Source organism: Anoplopoma fimbria, chromosome 5 (assembly GCF_027596085.1).
Source record: "Anoplopoma fimbria isolate UVic2021 breed Golden Eagle Sablefish chromosome 5, Afim_UVic_2022, whole genome shotgun sequence".
In the NCBI taxonomy this organism is placed as follows: domain Eukaryota; kingdom Metazoa; phylum Chordata; class Actinopteri; order Perciformes; family Anoplopomatidae; genus Anoplopoma; species Anoplopoma fimbria.
The window spans coordinates 5,362,204-5,377,206 of NC_072453.1; the positions used below are offsets into that span (position 1 = coordinate 5,362,204).

The 15,003-nt window shown below is 46.1% G+C and overlaps 1 protein-coding gene across 1 annotated transcript in view; it reads right to left on the bottom strand.

Moving 5' to 3' along the window:
• The window catches only part of bahcc1b (BAH domain and coiled-coil containing 1b), a 51,866-nt gene that overhangs the window by 10,357 nt on the left and 26,506 nt on the right, over positions 1–15,003 (bottom strand). Inside the window, exons 5-16 of the mRNA XM_054599468.1 lie at positions 14,624–14,735; positions 13,908–14,101; positions 13,123–13,263; positions 11,710–11,897; positions 10,797–11,181; positions 8,842–9,771; positions 5,572–5,738; positions 4,502–4,638; positions 4,054–4,158; positions 1,343–1,421; positions 1,011–1,197; positions 745–912 (exon numbers count right to left, since the gene is read on the bottom strand). Of these exons, the coding sequence (XP_054455443.1) occupies positions 745–912; positions 1,011–1,197; positions 1,343–1,421; positions 4,054–4,158; positions 4,502–4,638; positions 5,572–5,738; positions 8,842–9,771; positions 10,797–11,181; positions 11,710–11,897; positions 13,123–13,263; positions 13,908–14,101; positions 14,624–14,735 (2,793 nt within the window). The remainder of the gene's footprint in view (positions 1–744; positions 913–1,010; positions 1,198–1,342; positions 1,422–4,053; positions 4,159–4,501; positions 4,639–5,571; positions 5,739–8,841; positions 9,772–10,796; positions 11,182–11,709; positions 11,898–13,122; positions 13,264–13,907; positions 14,102–14,623; positions 14,736–15,003) is intronic.

Below are 15,003 nucleotides of genomic sequence, written 5' to 3' on the forward strand. Positions count from 1 at the left end.
ACACACACACACACACACACACACACACACACACACACACACACACACACACACACACACACACACACACTTCAACCACTACTTGATATCAAGGCCACAAGGTCAATCGGATTGTAGGGTTTTCCTGAAGTTTTGTTCGTTTCATATCAAACAGTCCTCTCCTGTGAGGCATTCATTTAAAAGTCAGGAGGAATGTGATTGTTTCTCCCCAACTCAAGCCTTGGAGGGGGCATTTTCACGAGGTTGGGGAGGTGAAGAAGAGAAGCGGAGGACCGGGGGTGTGAGATTCTGAGCAGGGCCAGAGTGGGCTCACGTTACCTTGTGGCGTTGAGGGCAGGGATGGCTGTGTTGCATGCCTGTGGCAAGTCGTTAACGGTTTTAATGGTGTGACAGACGAGCCGGGAAGTGAGAGGAGGGCCCCCTGATGACGGCAGACATCTCACTTCTCAGGCACACACACACACACACACACACACACACACACACACACACACACACACACACACACACACACACACACACACACACACACACACACACACACACACACACACACACACACACACACACACACACACACACACACACACACACAGATGCACTCTGAATGAGAGCTCTCACAATGTCTGGTTGATGCCAAATCAGCGCTGCCTGACTCATATGTGTAATAGCCTGTGAACTCTGCTGGTTGGCTGGAGGACACACTGCACTACATACTTGTGTGTGACCTGTATTTTAACTCACCGCCCTCCGAGCTGTCGCTGTCACTCCTCTCCTCCCTAACGCTCTGTTTCTCAGAGGGCCGGCCATCCTTGTGGTGAGCTCTGTTTGTGTTGACGGCCATCAGCACCTTGGGCTTTCGACCCCTCCTCCTCTTCACATTCTGACCAGTCGTCCAGTCCAGCTGCAGGTCTGATGGATCAACAGCACGAGAGGGAGTTAAGTTTTAGGGGGCCACGTAATGGACAATAAGTGTCTCTATATACAGTATATGCACTCTCTGTATTCACCTTTTCTTCCTTGTCTGCAGTGACTGTTGGAGGATCCTTCCTCACCAGGGGCCCCTCTGCGGTGCAGCATGTTTGCCGACGGTGCACCACGCTGGGCCACAGCCTTCTGCTTCAGCTGGGTCACCCGCCTGGCCAGTCTGGAGCTCAGGGTGCTGGGCCGGCCTCTGTGCTTACAGCGAGCTTTCATCTGTAGACGGGGAGCGGAACAGCTAATTATTGACTCATTTCTTTTCACTAATTGACATATCCAGGAAAGTAAAAATACAAAAAACAAAAACAGCAGTAGTGGTTGTCAGTGGATAAACCAGGACAGACTGCAGAGAGAGACCAACCTGTGCAGTGCTGAGGCTGTTGAAGCCGTGATTGGACAATTTCTTCCTGGCTTTTTCCTCCAGTAAATTCAGCCCCACTCTGGAAAACATAAAGAAACACAGCAGCGACCTAAATGAGAATTTATCATATGTAAACTAGATCACAGAATCAAACTCATCGCCATTTCATGGATGATTCTCTTTGCATCTCTACTTTCCTCTTTCTAGTTTCGCCTCCCTCTCTGCCAAGTTTCATTCATTGTCTCACCCTCTCCACCACTCTTCCTCTCGGTCTCATAACTTTGATGAGGTAAGAGACCGTCTGCACTCTTTAACGGCAAACACAGAAGTGTTTTCAACGGCCGTGCGAATATGAAACTCTGCTGAATCACCACATGAAAGGATAAGACTAATCTGGTGTGTAGGAGAGTCGAGAAGAGACAGAGAGGGGGAGACAGAGGGAGGAGGAGAATAGTTGAGGGGGAAGGGAAAGAGACAGAGAGAGAGATGAAGCAGTCTCGGGGGAGTCTGCCCGTTGACCGGAGCTTCGGGGCTCGATCGATAAACACTAACCTCTATTGAACACTACTCCTCCCTTCCTCCCTCTCTCTCCCGCTCTCTCTCTGTCATTCCTTCATTGTATGCATGCTCTCTCACACCACAGGCAGCCAGCACACACACACTCACACACACAGCAGCTCACACACTCTGTTAGCAGCTGGTGTCTGAGGCAGGTGAATCCTATATTCCCACAGAGGGAAGGTTTGGCTCTCAGCATCTCCGCTCCCAGGAGAGGAGAGGAAGGAGAGTAGAGAGTAGAGAGGAGAGAGGAGAAGAAGGAGAGTAGAGAGGAGAGGAGAGTTAAAGGAAAGATAAAGATCTATCTATCTAAAGAAATTGTGTATACAATCTTAAAGATCTATTCATCCATCCATCAAAACCAAATGTGTCTGTTGCAACCCTCCTCTGCCTGAGAGTTGACCTCTGACCCCTCTGAGCTTCTAAGCCACAAAGTTCACCTCATGTCACGTCCTCACTAACGTTACAATTAGTGTGCATGCACATTCTGTATACTAGAGTTAAAGGCCAAAGTATGTATGGTTTGGTTTGTGGGCCTTAGTGACAATTAAGGGAAATCTTAATACTACAGCATTTAATGACATTTTAAACAAAAGTGTACTTCCAACTTTTTTGCAACAATTCTGGGAAGGTCCTTTACTCTTTGAATATCCCAATGCCCCAGTGCTCAGGTACATAAAGGGATCATTTTCCAAATTTAGTTATTAAAAAACCTGACTCAATCCAACACCCTTTGGATGAATGGGAGTGCCGCCTGTCAGTCGGGCCTCAAGGCGTCGGCATGCTTTAAATGCTTTGCTTTTCGGATCATTGAGCAGCGGTTGAAACCCCCTCCCCCCTCACCATTCAGATGTATTTTTATTTTATTTCTAAGAGCTGAAAATATGACAATCACGCCCACTTTGCACCGCTACTTGCCAGATGAGCAAAGATGAGAAGGTAAGCAGGGATAAAACTACCGCCATCTCTTTTTGTGTGTACAGTCTCTCCTTGAATGACTCCAAGAGTGTGCGTCGTTATCCCTATTGGAACGATTAGCGTGTCTTTACCCTTTGATGGCATGTGTTTCACCTGACGAAAAGCCTGCCCAAAACAAAGTGTGTGTTGGAGTGTGTTAATGCCCGTGGTTTTGGGATCACAACAGTCGCTGTTCAACAATCAACAAAAACAAAAAAAGATGCTCAGATGTTCATATACTTTTGGCCAAATAGTGTACATGTGTGTATCAAGAGGGATCGTCTGCTGAGTTTGGAAACGTTACTATGCCTCTCCATCTCTCCATCTCTCCATCTCTCGCTGTTTCATTTCAACCCACAACTCTCTCGAGAAGATGAAAGCGTAAACAAATGATACATCGCTTGTTAATAACAAGAGAAATGCTGCTCAGGCACGTAGCGACCTGCGCTACTAATTAAACAAGTTCTGTGTGTGTGTGTGTGTGTGTGTGTGTGTTGCATGAGCATGTATGACTAAAGCCTTCATTGTCATTTTCATTAGGGCCTTCTAATCATGGTAACCGTGACAAACCCTGAGTTTCTCTAATTATTTTATCAAGGCGAGGGGTGCACATGCTAACAGAGGTGGGGCAGCATGAGAAAACACATTTATCACTGTGAGCATTGAACACTGGCTGTGTGCGAGTGTGGGTTTCCAGCATGAAAGTGTGCATGTCGAAGGTGTTAAATAATGTGTGGTTGTGTGATGCAGCGGGTGGGGGGGTGGTGTTGAGTCGTTTATCACTGTAATAACTGTACATCGGGACTTTGTCCAGCTGTATTAATATATGCTTGAGGTTCACAGGGAATCAGGACATAATCAATGCAAGTGATAAATATGATTAAAAGTGATTAATGATGATTAATGAAGGTCTCATCTCCATTACGTTCTCTCATTTAAAAATCACACCCAGCTTACAGCTCTCATCACGTAACCCATATGTGTGTGTGTGCGTTTTTGTGAGCGTGTGCGAGCAGCTCCTTCCAGTGCCCAATCAAGCAAATCATCAGCTATAGAGCATTTGAATCAATTCAGCTGAAGAAGAACTTCTTGAAAATCAGCCGTGCCTTTCAGTAAGAACACAAACAGAAATCAGGATGAATGAGCTGGGCTTGCCAATCACACTGATTATATGGACGCAGTATCAGACGACTGACCTGAGTCTTTTGGAGCTCTCTGCAGCAGCTGGGCCGGGGGTGGACTTGCGCTTGCGGGGGCGGCCGGGCCCCCGGCGGGCAGGACTTCGAGACGTCTCCTCTTTCCTGCAGAGAGGAAGACAAGGGAGGGAGGGAGGGAGAGAGAGAGAGAGAGAGAGAGATCAAAGATGCAGTCAGGACAGCAGGAGAAATCAGGAGGAAACTTGTATTGGCTACAGGTCAAACTGCATTAGGTATGAGCAGGCAGCAAGTCCGGATAAATCAGGAGGATGCACCATGATAGCAGAATTGTGAATGTTGGAATGCACGAGTCAATTTAAACAAAAAGAAGTGTGTGTGTGTGTGTGTGTGTGTGTGTGTGTGTGTGTGTGTGTGTGTGTGTGTGTGTGTGTGTGTGTGTGTGTGTGTGTGTGTGTGTGTGTGTGTGTGTGTGTGTGTCTTTGCTCACTGGTGGTCGTGTTTCCTCTGTAGCTTGGCCAGTTCTCTCTGTTTCTCTTTGTAGCGGCGCTGTAGCTCAGCCAGCTGGACACGCATGGCCAGCTCCTCCCCTCCCATCGTCTCCATGGAGCCCTTCACTGGGCACACCTGACACACACACAGATACAGATCAGGCACACACACACAAACACAAAAAGCAGGGGAATTTCAATGCTGAACACAAACTGAGTTCAGTAGTCATTGGATATGTGACGTATACAGCTTGTGTTTGGGAGGCTTTATGATTGAATGGATTTTCCTGAAACCAGAACTTTGGTCACTGAAGGAATTTATGTATGATGGACATTTATGCTTCAAGGCAAGGATTTCTGGTAGATCGACCTGGTGCTGCTTGTAAAACTATAGCACACATGACGATAGATAATAAGCGTCATCAGAAGAAAAGGGACCTTTAAGTGATTTTACAGGTTATAAGGAACAGCTATTATTTATATAAAAGTTTTAAGTACATTTTTAATTCTAAAAATAAAAAAACACCAAATATATATATCATATTTGCTGTAGTCAGCTTTATTTCTGGGACTATTTACCGAGGAATGAACAAATAGTGACGCACCCGACAGCAGGTGTTCATAGACTCTGAATCATTACAAATATTTCTGGCTAGTTAAAACCACATACACCACATTACATATTAAAGGCAAGATTTAACCACACAAAAAAAAGATTATTTCTCATGTCACTTAAAAGCTACACTGGTTATTTCATTACTTCTGAGGTGATGACATTTGCCTGACTCTATTATTATGTAACACACTTAAACATACACTACAGAGTTTGCATGGTTGATTTTAATGTTCCTCTTTGTCTCACTGAGGATGTAGTGCTTTAGACACGTCCAGTTGCTTTGAATAAAAGTATCAGATAAAATAGAAAAAAAGACAGCCTCCTCCCAGTATCAATTTTGTGTTTTAACAAAAAAACAAATGAGGTGTGTGTTCAACACCTCACCACATTTTCAGCATGAATGATTTATGTGTGCATGCATAAACACAAAATATGCATTCAGCAAAGCCTCACCGGCTCGTGGCGAGGAGTCCAGCTGCACTTCCTGCGCAGGTTGAGCCTCTTCCTGATTGGACACTGCTGGTCCGCCCCCACACCTACGACCCCTCCCCCCATCTCCAGGGCACGGGCGGCCGCCAGCGTCGCCAGACTGTGGAGGTCAAAGGTCAGCATGTCCTCACCTGCACGGAGACGGATTGTTTTTTCGGTTTAGATTGGTACATCACACAGCGGCTGACACTGCGTTATAAAACATGCTGTGCGCTGAACGGATTTATTTCTGGAACGATGAAACCGTGCCTTGAAAAGTGGTGATATTTATGATATTAGCTGTGTAGTTTATTTGATGTATACTGGTGTTCCTGCTTCATCGTACACACAAACGACACACACACACACACACGAGGGGGAGCGGTAGAAAACGATCTCTACATCTGTCACTGTCATTAACTCTGTCATTGTCACAGCACCAGCAGATGAAACAGAATATTCATGAGACAGTCCACACACACACACACACACACACACACACACACACACACACACACACACACACACACACACACACACACACACACACACACACACACACACACACACACACACACACACACACACACAACACACACACACACACAAACCTTTGCAAATAAAACACACTGATTCTGATCACACACATGCACCTAGAACATTTTCGCTGAGCTGCGCAGACATGGGCAAACTGCATGAGTGTGTGAGGGAGAATTGGAGAGAAGGAGAACGACAGGCAGGAAGGGGAAGGAGGAGGAGGAGTGCAATGCAGTGAGATGAAGGGAGGGGATGGGGAGTAAAGGGGAGGAGAAGCAATAAGAGGCAAAGTGTTTATTGAGCTATCTATTTATTCTCCTACATCTCCTCATTATGGACATGGACAGAATCCAATTTTGCCTTCGAGGAGAGGAGAGGAGAGGATAGGAGAGGAGAGGAGAAGAGGAGAGGAGAGAGGAGAGGTTTTTCTGGATCACTCTCAGTCTGTGCACTAGAGCAGCAAGACCTATCCACTGATATCTGACGTTATTAAAAACCTGTGTGTGTGTGTGTGTGTGTGTGTGTGTGTGTGTGTGTGTGTGTGTGTGTGTGTGTGTGTGTGAGGGAGATGGAGACTGAAATGCGGTAAAAGGAAGAGGATGAAGAAGGCAGGAAGGAAGAATGGAGTCTTCATCTCAAGCTGGATTTTTTTAAAAAGAGAGTGCGAACGATAGAACAAATGGATGTGAGAACGACAGGTAACTCCTCAGAGAGAGAGAGAGAGAGAGAGAGAGAGAGAGAGAGAGAGAGAGAGAGAGAGAGAGAGAGAGAGAGAGAGAGAGAGAGAGAGAGAGAGAGAGAGAGAGAGAGAGAGAGGAAGGAGCTGAAGGAGACGTGGCTTTGTCCTGTCCCGGCTCGCAGAGGTCAATGCCATCTCATCTGTCAGACCTCTGAGCCAATGGCACGCTCCGATTACCCTGACAGGATGACATCACCGCTGACATCACCACGCCTAGTTTAGTATCCTGGGAGATGGCCACAATCGATAGATACCTTCCTATCCACCCACACACACACACACACACACACACACACATCACTGCACCGTAATAACATGATGCCACGTCCCTAAAGAGAGTTAAGGGTGTAATAAGAGGAAGCACAGGGGATTTCAAAGGGGAAAAACAAAAACAATGGAGGAAAATTAAAAACCATTACAGGTGATATGGGCCCACTCATCATTAGGGGTCATTAAGGAAGTTTATTGAGCTGAAATTTCAACATAAAGGAAATGTGAGAAGGAGACTATGGCGCAAACAGCTCCTCCGTCTATGTGTAAATAGAAGTAATGTTGCTAATTTATTCTGGAGGGGAAAACATCTCCTGATTCCTTAATCTGTAATTGCGATCTCCAGTGAACGGCTGAGATATCCTTCCGCGTCAAGGAGCAGCATAAATGCATCTGTCTGGGATCGGTTTCATCTCCCAAACACATTCGGGGATGACAAAACGCCATAAGCTGTATTAATAACATTCCATGCAGAGCGGACGGAGCGGGTTTTTAAATAAATGTGTTGCAATTTGGAGAGCGTTTTCCACGCCGCGACAGGACTTATTGATTTCACACCTATTACACATGCTAAGCACGTGCACACACATGTAAACAAATGCACACTCACACACTTTGTATCTCACACACACGCACAGACGGCTGCAGAGCGACTTATGATTTTTACACTTATTAATTCTGTCGACAAGGCTTGCAGAGGCAGGATTTACACACCAGATTACATTGGTTTAATGAAAAAAAGAAAAAGAAGAAGCAGGTGAGGGGGAAAAATAACAAAGAGGGAGGAGGAGGAGAGGCAGGGGGAGGCGCAGGCAGGGAGCAGGCTGCCTGGTGTAGAGACACATAGACTCTGATGGAGGAGAGCAGGGATTCATCAGGGATTACTTAACAGCTTACACACACACACACACACACACACACACACACACACACACACACACACACACACACACACACACACACACACACACACACACACACACACACACACACACACACACACAGCCATGCAAACACACACACACTGCCATGCACGCTCCCACACAAATACATGCAAACACACACAGATACTGGCATAAATAAAAACACGTTCTCTCAGAGGGACGAGAGGAAAATAGGAGCGCTTACAGGAGTGTTTGAAAGGAAAGGGTCTAATTAGCAAAGCGAGACGCCAGAGCCTGGGGACACACTGGTCAGAGTGTGTTTATGTGTGTGTGTGTGTGTGTCTGGCTTGTGTCTGAAGCTCAGGTTGTTTGTCCATCTCTGTGTCCCCCCAAACACACAAACGCAGGCGCACACACACACACCATTCCCAGAGGGAAAAATAAGGTCTATAGCTGAGAACATAAGAGTGCGAGCTGAGGGAGGAAGCAGGACGGTTAGTGGGAAATGTGTGTGTCTGTGCGTGTGTGTGTGTTGAGTCTCCACATCTGGGTTGCATACGTTTCCCAGACTCCTTTTATATGGTTCACTTTAAATGTGTGTAGGTAAGAAAAAAATAGGCTCATTTTTTTTTCTTATTCCTTAATATGATTTTCAGGGGTATTTTGGTCCGTTTTATTGCAACAAGATGATAATGATTATGATTTTGGTTTCATTTTATAGACATTCAAAGGTTTTAAAAGAGGCCAAAAATTGCAGACAGGTAAATAAGGCTGGAAAAACACAGCAGGGGAAAAAACAATACATTTATTTTCAAAAGAACTCACCCTCAGGGTCTTTCTCTCTGCTCTCTCTTCTCCTGTGCTGGATCTCCAGGTCGGCAAGTTCTCCCAGTATCTCCATTCCGTGGTGTGGTGGAGGGCTTGGGGCCCGGACAGCAGGTGCTGGCGGGTACAAGGCATCTCTGGTGGCGCACAGAGCCGCGGCGATCAGGAGCTCTAGGCTCCACATGTAGGCCCCTTGGAGCTGGACCGCCGTACTCGGTCCAGGACATAGGACAAGGTCAGAGGACAAGGAGGGAGCAGGAGAGTTGCACTTTACTACCACCAAATCCTCGCCTGCACTCATCCTACTCCCCTTCTCTTCCTCCTCAACCTCAACCACCTCTACATTCTCTGCATTTTTGTCCCCATCCTTCTCCACCTCCTCCTCCTCTTCACACACAGAGACGGTACATTCTGTTGGTTCAGGCCCAATTGTCTCTCCCTCAACTTCCTCAATGTCCTCTTTTTCATGTTCCTCATCATCCTTATGTTCTTTGGATAGTTTGGGCTCCTCCAGGTTGACCTTCTGGCCAGGGCAGCCCAGAGAGAGCTCTACTTTTAGGGCTCTGCCCGAGGCTGTGGACGGGCAGGCTGGATCTGGAATCGTTCCTGGAGAAGGGCATGCTGGCAATCCAATAATCTTGCTCTCGTGCTCGGAGCATCCTTTCGCTTTCACCCACCTTTCTTCCTTTTCTTCCTCTGCGACTCCACTCTGGGATTCCACCACCACACAGTCTCTCCCATCCTCTTCTTCCCTGGTCTGCTCTTCTTCTGTGGTGTGGCAAGGAAGTGGGAGTGTCTTGGAGTCTGGCTCTGCTGGCTCTGCCAGCTCCGCCTCCACCGTGGCTTGTTCAGCCAATCGAGCTTCAGGAGGTGAGGGCCCGGCCTTGAAACCCATGGTGATTGGAGGGTAGGTGTAAACAGGTGGTAGGTCTGGTGAGAGAAGAGAGAGGAAAGGTCAAATAGGTCTTAAAAACATAAAACTGTTCTCACAATCTGACAAATTGCACTTAAAAGAAATTTACAAGCACCTACAATAAATAGAAAATCCCCTTTGCTTTTAAGTCAGGCCCTTTTCCTTTTGAATTCATTGCCATTCTGTTCAGGCAGACAGGATGAAGCATGTGATTACAGTTGACATAATACACTGACAGCAGGGTGCAGAAAACACAGGGAGTCTGTGTGTACAGCATTGTATATAATATGCACGTGTGTGTGTGTGTGTGTGTGTGTGTGTGTGTGTGTGTGTGTGTGTGTGTGTGTGTGTGTGTGTGTGTGTGTGTGTGTGTGTGTGTGTGTGTGTGTGTGTATCTATGTGGGATATTGATGACACCCTGCCGTTTTCCTGTGATTGCAGCGCAGGCCTGTCACCCCTGCACTCCTATTATTGATGGTATCCCTCCGCCCCCTGACAACACAGCCAGATGAATGCGTATCCTTCCGCCTATACTTCTCAAGGACCCCTGAAGGATAAGAAGGGCCTGTCTGAAGATTTCACTGACCTTCCTCTTGCAACACACATGCGAGCTCAGACGCACACTGCCCACATGCACGCTGGCAGGTCACACATATACACACTGAGTGCCCATATGCTTTCTCTGACCTTAATGGCTGACCCGCCCGCTGTCCCTCTTTAGCTTTCACAGAAAATTGCACACACACACACACTCAAGGACACGCAGAGCAAGGGATCAGCCATGCTTCAAACAATTTCTGCAAAATCAAAAGAATACCACGCTTCAAAGACCGGGGTTACATTTCTGCAGCAGCACCCTCCATCTATCCCCTCTCCTTTATTTTTTCTCTCAAACTACATCTATCTATCTCTCTGTCTTTACCTTGTCTCTTACTCTCTGTCTATAGTTCTGTTATCTGACTGTTCAGCCTACTGGTAAATTTCTCTTTATAAATTAAGACATCGCATCCATTAACCCGCCTACAGAATTCTCCAAGCTCACCTGGCTCTAGGGATTGTGGGTAGTCCTGAGGTGGTTGTCCCTCTCCTCTTTCACTGCCCCTATCCAGCCCCTTAGAGAGGTGTAAAGGAGCAGGGCTGAGTGCCGGGGAGCGGGGCGCGGCTGCTGCCGGGCTTGGAGCAGGGGTCAGAGGGTTTGGCGGGTGAGGTCGCCTGGACGGGGAGTGGTAGCAGGGTGACTGGCGGCTGCTGGGACACATCCCCGGAGACGGCGTGGGCGTCTTGGGTGGAGGCGGGGTGTGAGAGAAGGGTTTGGCCATGTGTGAGGAAGTGGAGAACGAAGACGAGGATGAAGAGGGGGGAGTTGCAGATGCGGAGGATTCGTGAGAAGAGTCCTCTATGGTGATAGCATGCTCTTCGTGTTTTCTCTGTGGAAACGAGAGGGAGAAGAAAGTGGCTTAAGGAACACTCCTCAAAACGTCAAACTATTAATTAAAACATTTCAACCACAGCAATTTAACCCTTTTTTAAAAAAAGGGATCTAACAACTTTCCTGATGCATTTTGTCTCAAGCAGGATATGCAGCAGTTTACTTAAAATAAATAGGGACAATACACACAAAAATATCCCAAAAGTATTATGACAGGAAAGGTTTTATCAATGAAACCTTTTGCCAAAAGAAGAAAGTCGTTGGCTTTAAAAAAATATTGCTGAATGTGACTTGTATATGCTTTTCTCTTAGTGGTCTGACCTGGGAGATCTTAAAACAAATAATTAGCGATTGCTTCACCTTAGTCATGACTACTCAGGAGGAAGATGAACAATTGCACAAGTTAACAAAGTTTCCACACTTCCTATTTCTCACTTGCCCACAGTTTCACGATAATATGTTTCCAAAGTTTGTTCAAAAATGTAACCTCTCTCCAGATGTGTCTAGGTCGAATTAGTATTGCTACCTGTCCTAAGGAGTGGCGCTGCATGTGTTCCATGGCTCGCTGCTGCTGCTGGTGCTGATGCTGCAGGGCGTACAGCTCCTGTTGCCGTAGGAATGAGGAGCGGGAGTAGACGGGGTGATGCTGCAGATGAGAAGGGGGGCCTCTGCCTCCGTACATAGGGGGCCACAGACCTGACTGCTCCAAAACGTCTGGAGTAGGAAACAGAAAGAAAGATTAATAAAAGATTAAAGTTTTCTTTGATTTGAAAAATAGAACACTGGCAGAAGAAAGTAAGACATTCATGTTGGTACAGAAATATTTTCATGGTTGCTTCGTTGCATTCAAGTCATGAAGAGAAACTCAGTCAATGGACCCTTGGACTGCTCTTGTGAATACTGAAACTGGGGTTGCAGAGGAGCTTGGCCACCTTAACTAAAGATGTAACAACTGTGACCTGCATGAGCTGTCTGTTGGCCTCAGACACAATCAATGACTGCATGCTTCATATCCTCCATTCACCTTCTTTAACTCTTTCTGCCTCTAATGATGGCGTTTCTTTATTCGGGGAAACATATTGTCTTCAAAGCAACATCCTGGCCACATATGAATTCTAGATACACACACACATGTACACACACGCACACACACACACACACACACACACACACACACAAACACACATCTCTCCTTGGCTGCCTTGTCGCTGGGAACCTTTGTTCTGTGAGATTAGCCTGAGTGGGCTAATGTTTCCCAGGGGAAGGGTTCAGTGGATGCACTTCCCCTCTCTGCAGGAACTCCCACGGAGCGAGGCAAGGGAGGCGGGAGATAATTAAATTTCACAGCCTGTTTGCAAAGCAGGGTTGACGCACACACACACACACATAGACACAGACAGACACACACATGGACACACACTCTTTTCTCTCTCCAGAAATGGCTGAGATGTACAGAACAACCTTTAACACTGAGCAATGTCTCATGTTGTTCCAGACATGAACACAACGAACTGTAGATGTCCACATGTCACACACACACACACACACACACACACACACACACACACACACACACACACACACACACACACACACACACACACACACAAAGTCCAGTGCTCTGCAGTGAGAGAGATGAACGCCAGTTAAAATGGTTTGCATAATGCCGGGCACATGCAGAGGGGGGCAATGGAATAGCTGCTCCCATTAACAAAGCTATAAAACACGGTCCCACTGACAGAGGGACTTAGTTGAGCATTATATTATGATTAGCCAATGATACTAAAACTCTGGGAAAGAAATGGCAGCGGCTCTGATGGTACAAACGGAAAGAAGGAGGGAGGTATACAGTGGCAGTAAGTATGGGCCGACAGCATCTACATATATGGGCTCTGCTGGAGGTGTGTGTTTGCTGTTTCCAAAAGGATGCTTAGCGTACCGAGGTGATGATGAGGCCCCGGTTCTGTAGGGAGAACCACCAGGGGGGAGTTGGGGTCTTGGGTGAGTGACCCCAAGACAGGCTGCAGAGAGCTGGGCAGACCTGGTGGGAAGCCGGGGCTCATTCCTACGTGACTCAGACCTGGAATAACGACACACACATAACACAGTCAAATGAAGGCGATATTTAAATACTTATTTTACTACTCCCAAAAAAAAAGTGGTGTGCTTAGAGGGTACATTTTGGGACACACTTAACAAAGAAAAATTTACTGGTGCTCTCCAAACATATGTAAATTGCAAACGTCTGGCATTTGCATGTTGGAACAATGTGGAGTTTCAATTGATCGACTTTATTTAATCAACAGATTGTTTTTGAAACTGGTGTTGAACCCTGCCCCTACTCTATATTACTCCTGCTCCTCTATGCATGAGAAGTTTGCTCTTTTCTAACTTTTTAATTTATTTAGTTTTGTCTTTGTAGCTCATTCATATGATGCAATTGTTATTCAACCTATAGCCCATCTAAACATGTTTTTATGTTTACTGTTCTAAACAACTTCTCTCAAGATAACATTTCCCCAGAAATAGATAACAAACCTCTGTATTTAGCATTATTAATAATGTCACCATGGTTTTCCAAAAAAACCATCATATATCAACATAATGATAATCCACATGATCTCAACAAAGCAATAAGACACTTATTAATCTTGAAAAGGTGAGCCTTTAAGGGGCAGACCATGTTGTATATGTAAAACATAACTGCCCCTCTACTCTACTCACTGTATGAATGACCCATCCAGAGGGAGGGACTTCCTGTCCTTTGCATCCAGTGGTGGTGAGCCGGGTGAGCATGTGCAGCAGGGTCCGCCCCTAACCTACTGGCCCCTCCGGGAACCAAGAGGTGAGAGGTCAGGTCACCGTGGCAACTACTAGATGGGTGGATCCTGGCGAACTCCACGCGGTCCTTGTTTTCCCTGTCGTGGCGATAGGCGTGGGGGTAACTTTGTCATTATGTTTATTATCCCTCTCATTGTCACCATCATCATCATCATCATCACCATCATTATGATCATTATCTTCATCCTTGTCATCTTCATTACCACTACTACCATTATGATCATCAAGAAAAGGAAATGTGACGGGAAAAGGAACCGCCATCATCTTGTGCCTGGTCTATGAGTTCTCATTATATGTTTTCTTCCCCTAATATGACTACATAATAAGAGCCTGATACTTCAGAGACATCCGTATTAGTCCTAGTAACATTAATGCACCACATCTCATCTTAGAGAGAAAGATAAAGAGAAAGGGGGAGACAGAGAGTGAGGGGGGTACAGAAATACCACATCAAAGGGTGAGAAGAGTAAATGGAGTGAGGGGAAGAGAAAAAAGAGAACCTAAACCTCAGACTGAGAGAGAGAATAAAAGAACTGCAGCTTATCAGGTGAGAGGAAAGATGAATAGATGCTACCATACGCTTTTGAATACAACTGTACCTGATGATCATTTCTCTTTCTCTGTCCAGGTGATGAAGGCTGATCTGTTCCTCTGTCATCCTCTTTCTCTCCTCTGCCTCCCGGCCAAGAGGATACACGTGGCGTGACACTCCTGAATTGTAAATGCAATCAAAGTAACATGCTTACGAAAGCTGTCATCAAAAGTATCATTCGATGACAATGTTTTAAACATACATACGAACGTCTGAAAACACAAAGCACTGAGGACATTCTGGTGATTCAAAAGGGAAAGTCTACCTGCAGACGTTTGTACACATAATGACATATTGTGATGATCATTGCATGCCAGAAATTCTACCTTTTCTTGCTAACCTTCAAACCATCTTTACGCCTCATATATTACTATGACAAAAAGTGAA